The 11,207-nt window shown below is 37.2% G+C and overlaps 1 protein-coding gene across 3 annotated transcripts; it reads left to right on the forward strand.

Moving 5' to 3' along the window:
- The first annotated feature begins 1,594 nt into the window (after positions 1–1,594).
- Positions 1,595–6,083, forward strand: LOC131015613 (uncharacterized). 3 transcript variants are annotated; one of them, XM_057944054.1, is made up of 7 exons: positions 1,595–2,418; positions 3,622–3,732; positions 4,107–4,155; positions 4,663–4,746; positions 5,259–5,375; positions 5,711–5,735; positions 5,833–6,083. In XM_057944054.1, exons 1-5 carry the CDS (start codon positions 2,167–2,169, stop codon positions 5,288–5,290), a joined length of 528 nt encoding a protein of 175 aa, XP_057800037.1. In that variant the 5' UTR covers positions 1,595–2,166; the 3' UTR covers positions 5,291–5,375; positions 5,711–5,735; positions 5,833–6,083. The 3 variants fall into 3 exon arrangements, 2 of the variants coding, with proteins under 2 accessions (XP_057800037.1, XP_057800038.1); XM_057944055.1 differs by having other exon boundaries at positions 1,596–2,418; positions 4,989–5,375; XR_009098595.1 differs by lacking the exon at positions 1,595–2,418 and adding an exon at positions 2,843–2,918 and having other exon boundaries at positions 4,989–5,375.
- Positions 6,084–11,207: the final 5,124 nt, after the last annotated feature.

An 11,207-nucleotide genomic window follows, 5' to 3' on the forward strand; every position in this document is an offset into this window, starting at 1 on the left:
TAAATAAAATCCTTCAGTGTCGGTCACTCTCAGTATTAAAATACTGGTTTCGTGCTTGCTAACATCGATAAATGCTAAATTAAATCCGTAGATTCAATCCGTTCGTCATTCTAATACTTAAATTAAATCTGTAGATTTAATTAGCTTCAAAGTCGGAAATAATTCACGACTTAAGTAACAATGTGAAATAAACTCCATCTTGATAAATAACCCAACTTAGCTAAGTTGGTTATAACTCGGAAAAATAATAATTCATCGACTCAAGGATTCTCATCGCGGTCTTAAACACGCGAAGATAAATAAATGCATACTTGCTAGTGTAGTGACTCTGTCTCCAAAATACGAAATTCATAAACATAGATGAAAACATAAAACGCTTCAATTACTGGCAGATATAAAATTTAACACACAATACTGTAATTAAAATACTGATAAAAGAGCGGGTCACTACATAATCATTGACAATGAAGGAGACATTTATAATATAACTTATGTTTAGCCACAAAGATTCAATAACTAGTAAGTTCGGATGAATCCGACTTAATTTAAAAGACATAATACTCGGGAGTACGCAGCGGAATAACAATATCTGAACTACATGTATGGAGACATGTATCCAAGAGTTCATTAAATAAACTTATGACAAGGGCTTATTACTGAAGAATACGCAGCGGAAATAATCTGATCACATGTATGAAGACATGTATCCAAGAGTTCATTAAATAAACTTATGACAAGGGCTTATTACTGAAGAATACGCAGCGGAAATAATCTGATCACATGTATGAAGACATGTATCCAAGAGTTTATTCAATCAACTTATGACAAAAGCTCCGCTCCTCACTTCATCTTCATCAGCCACTGCTCAACCTGCACATTTAGAAATATATGCAGGGCTGAGTACGAGAGTACTCAGTGGGCACGTATGCCTAAGTATAAACATTACCATGCTTCATGAAACTGTAAATTGTCATGCCATCATAAACAGTACAGCAAGGGAGTTTTCGTGAAATAGGCCCAAGCTTACTAAATTCTTTCGTGATACTTAAAGTTCGTCTGCGCAGACTAAGTTCTCTCGTCATCTATCATATCTGGAACTATGTGCCGGAGAGGTGGCCACCTCTCACGGACACTTAACCGGCCAACCCGCTAGATGACTCACGGTCCCTCGTGTACACTAGTCAAGGCAGGATAGCTATCAACTGCTCAAGACCCGAATTCGATTACATCATTGGCAAAGCCAAAGCAGATAGATATCATACTAAAACTGAAACATTTTATGGCAAGACAATACTTGAAATAACTTTCATTCAAAGATTTTGTCATGAAATAACTTGCTTGAACGTAACATTTAAACTCATTTCACTACTACAAAATTACACATACATAACACTTCATACATAACGCTTTTTTTAGAAAACCGTTATGTATGAGCGCATTTTTTGAAAAGATAACGGTTTTGACAAAAAACCGTTATCTATGTACTGTTGTCCATGGAAATAGATAACGGTTTTAGTGAATCCGTTATGTTTATGCGTTATCTATTTGTTGCATACATAACGGTATTACAAAACCGTTGAGCCGACCGTTATCTATTAGCATGTTTTTATAACGGTTGCTTTTACCGTTATATATGAGCGCCTCAATCTGTTATGTATAATTATTTTTTTTAATATCATTTAAATAAATTGAAGTAAATAATTGTTGGTATGAATTTTTATCTCTTCTTCCCTCATCTTACGCTCTCCCGCCGCTCTCTCCCGGTCTTCCTTCTCAGGCAGTTTCACCGGTTCTCACCGCCTCCGGCGCGGTGGTTACGTTCGTCTCTCTCTCCTGTCACCTCTCTGCCCAGACCCCCTGGCCCCTACCCCTCGCCTCTCCCTCTCTCTCCTCACCTTTTACCCTCTCACCCACCCCCAAATCTATAGCCCTAATTCGTCGCCGCCACCCTCGCTCCTCCAATCGCCGCTACCATGCTTCGGAGCCCTACAAGGCAGGCCAGCTCTCACCCTCTACGCATCTCTCCCTCGTCATTTCCATCTCATTGCCTTTCTCTTCGGCTCTACTAGTCGCCCCCGCCGTGAATTGTTGTCTTCGGCCCAGGCTCCGCCTCCTCCGCAATTTCCCCCCCTACTCCACGATTCACCGGAGATCCCGTCCACTTCTATGTCTCCGCCGCCGCCGCCTAATTCTCCGCTAGACACCGTCGCTGCCAGATTTTCTGAATTTTTTTATTATATTTTTTGTATTTTTTTCTACATCTCCAGATTTCTGCAACTAGCTCATCTTAATATTCCCACCGACTCCTCACTTCGCTCCGCCTTCGTCGCCGACTTCCGTGCCGCCCGCTTTTGTGACCCCGCCTGTATTTCCTTCTCCCACTACCTTCTCAATTACAAGGGTTTCCTCGGTTGCCAGGTATCGATACTTTCCATATAACCAATTTATCCTGTTTGATTGTTGTCTTGCCCTAAATTGGCTGTTGATAGCAACTTCCAGCTGATAGGAATTGTCTTATTTGATTTCTTTGCTTAAAGATATTGAGTTGTGAGATTTGGAAGTTTGGTTTTTTTGGTTAGTTACTGGATAATTTGTGGTGCTTTTGCAATGCATTAATGTTTACTATTTATTGATTTTTTTCCCTTTTTCCCTAATTTATCTGAAGCTTATTATTTCTTTGGCGTGGAAGTGATTCCCCACTAACCTGAATCTTGTACTTTTCTTCTCATACATTCTTGTATAAGCAGTCACTTAATACTGAATCACATCAATTTCACAAAACCAATGCTTCTGAGGTACTATTTCCATTACGTTATAATAATGTAGGAAACAATATAATGTAGGAAATGCAAGTGATTGCAGGTTTCTTGTGTCTTTAGCAGAAATTCTCCATTGCAATTCCAAGCTCTACTGGAATGGTAATACAGTAACTTTTTTTACTAATTGCTTATCAAAGCTTATTTGTGCCTGTTATGATATGCATGGCTGTGTTTTTGGAAAGTTTAAAGATATCTTCCTTTATGAGTAACAGTCATTTGCACTTTAGCTAGAAATGACTTCTTTCTAATTGCATGATTCCTGTACTAAAATTCACATGAAAACTATGCTCCAAATTATACAAGTCGCTAAAAGATTTAGCTGTTGTGGAACATGTTTTTACTGTGTTTTTGCTAGCTGCTAGCGGGAAACAATACTGAAATGCAAGAGTTTGTCTCTGCTGTTTGCATAATTGGAGAAGTCAGGTGAATTATGTGTAAAGCTCTTACATTCATTATAGTAGGTGGTTGAATATTTGCATACAGAGGTATACATTTGAAATTGTGTAGAAATCTAACATTAATAAGCAAGTGGACAAACTAAATATCTGTATGGGTCGAACAGTGTTGTTTGTCTTTCATGTTATTTCTATATTTATTTATATCCTCATCTACGCGGCCCTTAACTATCTTCTGTTAGTTATAAGATCAAAGAAAGATAAATTTTCAAAATTAAGTTGTGGATCAGAGTCTTAGACTAATAGTCTAGTAGGCTTTAAAGTTAACTCCTTTTAGTTCTCTGAATTTTTAGTGACAAGACTAGAAATTGCTACTTTAATTTTTGCTTTGGTTTATGGTGCTGCAGATTACATCTTTAAGGCAAACCCAGGTGATGGGTGTCATGAAACAGGAGCAACCAGAGAGATACTTACGGCTTGAGCATCTACTGGTTCGGACTTACTTTGACCCAAATGAGGTATATGAGATAGCTCCTTGTTATCAAGGCTTTCTTACCTTTGAATTTGGCCTTCGTGTTCACCTAAGCATGCATACCTATGAGAATTTGAAGTATACATATGGACATATTTCCACCCAAGAATTGTGTATATAGTTACTTTTACAACTCTGAGGATAACTTCTTCAGGATAGGTGTCTTCTTGCAAGTGGATCATTTCAATTTGTGTTTCCAATTATTTAAATTAGTTTTTAGTCTTTTATTAGATATTTAGCTACTTTTTTGAATTACCTGCTTTCTAATTTCTAGTGAAAAGTGATGTTTGCCTTTTCTCATAGGTTTTCTTTTTCATTTTCACACAATTTTTTAAAGTAATACCTGTTACATACTCACAGGTGTATCAAGACTCTACAAAGGAGAAAAGACGTGCTCAAATAGCCCAAGGTTTTATTCTGATTTTTTTTTAGTTTAGTTTTGTTTCATCATATTCGTTTTATATGCTGTGCCACCCACGATGAAGTTTGTTTGTTTTTTATTTGCTCCTTTCTTATGCTATAACCTAAAAGATCATCTTACAGAGTTACTGATCAGGTATACTCAAACTAGTTGCTGAGTAATTGGTTGGGAGATTTAAGTGTGTTTGATGTCTAATTATCTACATTGAGCTGTTGGCATTAAACTTGTAATTAGAAAGATGTGCTGCCTTTGAACATACATTAAAGTCAAACTTCAAACTAGTCGGGCTTAGTTCTCCTACGGTCTCTGCAACTGAATACCTAATACTTCCAAGGACACTTTTATTTGGCAATGGAAGCCGAAACAATGTAATATCGCTACATTGATTGAACAGCATTAGACAGCTATGCCTTGATGAGTTTGAATTTTCTATATGTCTTAGTTTCTCTTTATGTGATGTATGCTCTTACTCGCATCGTTCAACTGTATTTTCAGCTGTTGCGGCTGAAGTTTCAGTAGTTCCACCTTCACGATTGATGGCTTTGATTGGTCAGGCTTTAAAATGGCAGCATCATCAAGGTTCAAATAGAGGGACCATGTCCTGTTCAATCTATTACTGTCTTATTTTCCTTTGTGTGCTTGTGTTAAAAATACAATTGCCAAGCAGTTTACTACCATAGCACTAAGGGAGGAGGAGTTTGAATGGTTTTAACTTCAAATTTTACAGTTTTGGCAATGCTAATCTTGATCATGTACAAAATTATTTGTGAATGATTTCCTTAAATAAGGTGCCTGAAATAGTTTAATCTACTTCTTTTTAGGGTTTTGAATGGCTATGCTGGTACTAATCCTCGAAGAAGGCCTTTGGATAAACAAGGACCTACAGTTGTTCATCAAAAACCTGGGCCACTGCAAACAATTTTTAATCTTCTTCCTGATGAGATATTGTTCCCTGCATATGACAGACATGATTAGATTTAACATATTCTTATTGATGCCTTCTCTCTTTGTGTTGAGTGTTTAAAAGCTTGAATATTTTTGGACAACTTTAGGTAAATTTAGTGGCTGATATCAGTAATGCTCTTTGTCAGGTTGTGGAACACAGCTATTCTTGTGCACTTGAGAGATCATTCTTGTATCATGGTCGGATGTATGTATCAGCATGGCACATTTGCTTCCATTCGAACGTTTTCTCCAAACAAATGAAGGTTGATCTCATCTTTAGATGCATATAATTTGTGTGTTGAACAGTTTATTTGTGAGGCATCTCCATGGAACTTTGTCTGAAAATTTTGATTCTTTTGGCCGTACGTCATTCATGACTCAGTATGCTACATGCTTTTCTTAATATATTAATATGCTACATGCTTTTCTTAATTTATGTTTTTGCTAAGTAATTGATGTTTCAGTTATTCCCTTCTTCATTCCCTCGGACTATATTCAACTATACGGTATATATGTAACGTTGTGAGAGAGAGCAGAGTTGAAATATCTCTTTCATATTTCTTTTATTTAAGAAGCTCGGGTTGGCTATGTTTTGCAGGTGAACTCGCTCGTGTTGGTGCAGGGTAATCTTCTTCTCATTTTAACAATATAGATAGAACATTGAGATCTTGAAGATTACTTATGTAACTCACATGTTGCCGGATTTTTTTAATTCTCCAGTTCATTATTGTGATTGAGTTTATCATCTTGGCGGATCAAGTAGATGGGAGTCGATGAGCTATGAGGACTACTACAAACGAGAAGGCTGAAGCAGAGAACGTCGTTTCAAATGTCTAACAAGTTGCGCGCATTTGTAATATTTTTTAATTAAACATCTAGCTAAATAGAATATATGTGAAGTTTTCATTATATTTGGATGATAATGTATGAATATTTTGGATGATATATAATATTGTTATTGTTGATTTTATCATTTTGTCGTTTTATAAAAATTGCAAAATTTAAAAATATACTACAATTATATAAAGTGCAAAAAAACTGTTATAAAAGGTGCAAAAACCGTTATAAGAAGTAAAAAAACTGTTAACTATGATGGAAAAAAACAAAAAAAAATACAAAATAACGGACAAATTCTCATATATAACGGTAATAAACCGTTATGTATAATCATTATAGATAACGGTTTCATACCGTTATGTATAGAAAAAAAACTGTTAACTATGATAGGAAAAAAAACAAAAAAATACAAAACATAACGGAAAAATCCTCATACATAACGGTTTAACGGTATAAACCGTTATGTATAATCATTATAGATAACGGTTTCATACCGTTATGTATAGAAAAAAAACTGTTAACTATGATAAGAAAAAAAACAAAAAAAATACAAAACATAACGGAAAAATCCTCATACATAACGGTATAAACCGTTATGTATAATCATTATAGATAACGGTTTCATACCGTTATGTATGAGCGTCTCGTACCGTTATCTATTCTCACATACATAACGGTTTTTAAACCGTTGTCTATGATACGTATCATAGATAACACCACTATACACAACGGTTTTTTGCTCATAGATAACGGATAAAATCCGTTATCTATGAGCATTTTTCTAGTAGTGTTTGATATATATGAAAGTAATGCCCACCTGATAAGCAAACCTTTGTCATAACTTAGTGACTCCTGACTAGCTTTTACTCGCCTACTTGACCTTTTAAAGCGAGTATATAAGGTAAGACATTTGTCTTAAAAAAAATTCTCAGTAAAGGAGAATGCGTAAAAATAATTATGCATGGCTCATATTCCTTTTTTTTTACTGAGATAATACTTAGGGAAATTTTATCACTAGTCCTTGTTATTAAAAACAATTTAAACCAACTAGGTTTCGTCTCATGAAGTCAAGTAATTAACTATATTGATTCGTTCTCATTAGGGTGTTCTAAACTGCCACTTAAACATAATTCCCCCTTCGTGTAGGCAAAGGGAAAATGAATAAAACTCAAACACCCTAAGTTCTTATCTCTCTCTCTCTCTCGCGATCTGCTCTGTCTCTTCGCTCTCTGCTCTGGAAATCAGCTCTGGCTTCTAAGTCAGCTCTGGCTGAGTTAGCTCTGAAAAGTCAGCTCTGGCGACTTAGCTCTGGAAAGTCAGCTCTGGCCTCCGAAAGTCAGCTCTGGCGACTTAGCTCTGGAAAGTCAGCTCTGGCCTCCGAAAGTCAGCTCTGGCCTCCGAAAGTCAGGTCTGGCGACTTAGCTCTGGAAAGTCAGCTCTGGCCTCCGAAAGTCATCTCTGGCGACTTAGCTCTGGAAAGTCAGCTCTGGCCAGTCAACTCTGACTGTTGAAGTCAGCTCTGGATATCTAGCTCTGCTCTGGCCCTTTTTCCAGTTCTGCTCTGGAATTTCCAGCTCTGCTCTGGAATTTCCAGCTCTGCTCTGGAATTTCCAGTTCTCTCTCTGGTATTTATGGGCAGAACGACGAGGACTTCCAGTTTCCAAAACCAGAGTTCTCCGTCCTTATTACGCCTCGATTCTCACTCGGAAACAGACCTTAATCTCTACCTACGTGAGCATGCTGTGCTTGTTCAAGTTTATCTACGTTTAAAGCTAAAGTTCTCGTCGTTTATCGAGGTTTCGAGTCGTGGGTTCTATCGAAAAAGTGACTTAACATGCTTCTCGTGTTCGTTCGTATCTAGAGCCTAAAACATGCTTTCTGCGAGGGTGTGATTCATGCTGAAAGGAGTAGCAACAGAGGTCGAGAGTTACCTTGTTGTCGCGTGCTTTGGTCGGACGAAGGGGGTGGTTTCTTTCTCATTTTTCGATCGTCGAGGTGCAAACTTGGACGTAGGTAGTAAAGATCTCGGTCTACTCCTCTCCGTGCAAGGCGTCGAAAGAGATGGAGCTCTTGTTGTTGCTGCTGGATTTTCAGAGTGCCGAACAAGAGAAAGGGGTGGCACAAAGGGGTTGAAGGAGAGTTTATATAGGAGCTTGGTAGGTGCACTTGAGTGCCTAAGGGGAAGAGCTTCGGCTGTAGCCCTGCCTAGCGTGGGATAGGGGAGACCCTTGGGCTGCTCGGCCAATGGAGGGGCTGCTGCTGCTGCTGCCGTGCTGAGCTCGGCAGGCGTGGAGGTGGAGTGTGCAGTAGGTGAGGCGTGGGAGTCCCTTCGGCTGCCCAGCCAATGGGGCTGCTGCCGTGGCTGCTGCTGCTGGCGTGGAGTGCGGCCCTTCGGCTGCTCGGCCAATGGCAAGGGTTGCCGCTGCCGTGGCCATAGAGAAGGGGTTGCTTTCGTAGCACTACTTGCTCACATCCTTATCCTTCTTTCTTTCCTTTTTAATCCTAGGTGTAGCCGATGTAGAGAGGTAGAGAGGTGGTCGTGTGATTTAAATAAAAGATCTAACTAAAACCTCTCAGTGTTGGCTTCTCTGTAATAGAAATACTAGTTTCGGGTTTGCTAAAAACGATAATGCTAATTTAAATCCGTAGATTTAATTCGTTCGTCATTCTAATACTTAAATTAAATCCGTAGATTTAATTATCCTTAAAGTCGGAATTAATTCACGACTTGAGCAACCATGCGAAAATAAACTCCATCATGATAAATTTAAATAACACAACTTAGCTAAGTTGGTTATAACCTCGAGTAATAATAATTCATCGACTCAAAGATTCTCATCGCGGTCTTAAACACGCGAAGATAAATAAATGCATACTGTTAGTGTAGTGACTCTGTCTCCAAAAAACGTAATCACTACTAGAAAAACGCTCATAGATAACGGATTTTATCCGTTATCTATGAGCAAAAAAACCGTTGTGTATAGTGGTGTTATCTATTCTATACGTCATACACAACGGTTTCAAAACTGTTATGTATAGTAGCATAGATAACGGTACGATGTGTCATACATAATAGTACGCATCCGTTATCTATAAAGGTTATACATAACGGTTTTTCACCGTTATGTATTAAGATTTTTCCGTTATGTATTAATTTTTTTTTTATCATAGTTAACAGTTTTTTGCACTTTTTATAACGGTTTTAACCGTTATCTTTGATAGAATACATAACGGTTTTTCACCGTTATGTATTAAGATTTTTCCGTTATGTATTAATTTTTTTTTTATCATAGTTTATAGTTTTTTGCACTTTTTATAACGATTTTTTGCACTTTTTATAACGATTTTTGCAGTTTTTATAACGATTTTAACCGTTATCTTTAATTAGAATACATAACGATTTTTTGCACCTTTTATAATAGTTTTTTGCACTTTATATAATTGTAGTATATTTTTAAATTTTGCAATTTTTATAAAACGACAAAATGATAAAATCAACGTTAACAATATTATATATCATCCAAAAAATTCATACATTATTATACAAATGAACCAAATATCAAGTATACATCATCATTGCATATTTCGATTCAAAATTGAAAATACCAACTACCTTATAGCTAAAACAAAAATCTATCATACAATGTTTCCAGCACCAATTCCTCAAGAACTAGTTAATCAACCTGCTATGATTCTCTGGTTGTCTTTTGACCTCAAGCCATCCCAAGCTACCATAGCCCATGTACTTTACTGAGATTCTCGCAGTCCCCACAGCCCATGTACTTTACTGGTTCTCCTGCATCACTTTTCATTATGATGAGGCACACGAGATAGGTTATCCAGCTAAACTATCACTGCATTCCCCAGAAAAACTATTATCAAGAACTTCATTCTTTGGTTTCTGAAGGGCCTGTTCAATTAGGGATGGACAGCATAACTTCATACGCAGAGTTAAACAAAAAAGGCTAAATTCTGTGTTGATATGCATGGCACAATTCAGCATCCTAGTCAAAGGAAAAGGCTAACTTCAATTGGGAAAAACATGTCTAATTCAAGCATTATAAGCTGCAAAAGGAAAGAAGTCTTTCATAGAAATACCAGCAGTCAGCCATAACTTATCAACATGATAGATGTAAGGATAAAAAGTCAAATGATTGAGTTTAAATGGGCAACAGTCTAATTCAAAGGAAAATTACATATGGCATGGTGAAAGACAAACTTGTGTGTCATGTTAACCCAAAATCCAGAGGTATGAAAATATGGTAGTTTATCACTTTTATCTTGCGAGGATTAACACTTACATCATATGAAAAAAGAGCTTCCAGTATCAGTTCGTTGTTTTCTTCACCTGAAATGTAAGGTGAAGAAAACATGTCCTTCAAGTCGTGAAGCTACAACGGTAGTGGAATCAATCTCACTCTTTCAGCATTAAACTTAACCAAGACATGATTTTCCCCAATCCTTAACGAATTTGCTGTATTTTATTAAGGAGAATCATACCTCCCTTGGCATTGAGAATATTTTCGGCGGTGGTAAATCATAATCCAAATTCTCATCCTTGGGTATAACTCCAGCATCATTTTCCAGCAAAAAGGAATCCTCATCATCTGAAATGTCCACTACATCACACTGCAAACAGAACATGAGATTTTTTTAATTAAAAGGCAGACATATACGAAGAAAAATACATAACATTAAAGAAACAAAATAAAGCTCAAAACTTTGACACTCACCATCTTAAAAATAGGTAAGAAATACTGAGCTTACAGCTTACCTGCCAGTATGTAAGAAATACTACAGATTTGATTATGATGAACTTCGGAACAGGATTGAATGGCTGAAGTAAATCTCTGCAAGCTACATAAAACAAGGCCAACAACGCATAAAGTGCCATCGAGTACGAGATTGTATAGATAATGGTAAGGTACCTATGAAGCTAATTAAGATTCAAAATGGTTAGCTAAAGTAGGAAGCAGTTGGGCAGTCAGCTAACCTCAGCGAATAATACAGGAGACGAATATAACAATTAACTTAAGAGTTGTATCAAAATATTCATGCTTAGTCCATCATCATATCCACCCTTAATAGCTTTGTGTGAAGTAGATGTGAAGGTACCATAGCAGTGGTGGCCGCCCCAAAAAGGGCAATGAGTGATAAAATAGAGACTTGGCCAATAAATGTAGCCATTGCTTCAAACACAAGCACACCGTACACATAAGGATGCTGCACAAATTGGATCGAGTAAGTACATACGCCGT

Source organism: Salvia miltiorrhiza, chromosome 3 (assembly GCF_028751815.1).
Source record: "Salvia miltiorrhiza cultivar Shanhuang (shh) chromosome 3, IMPLAD_Smil_shh, whole genome shotgun sequence".
In the NCBI taxonomy this organism is placed as follows: Eukaryota; Viridiplantae; Streptophyta; class Magnoliopsida; order Lamiales; family Lamiaceae; genus Salvia; species Salvia miltiorrhiza.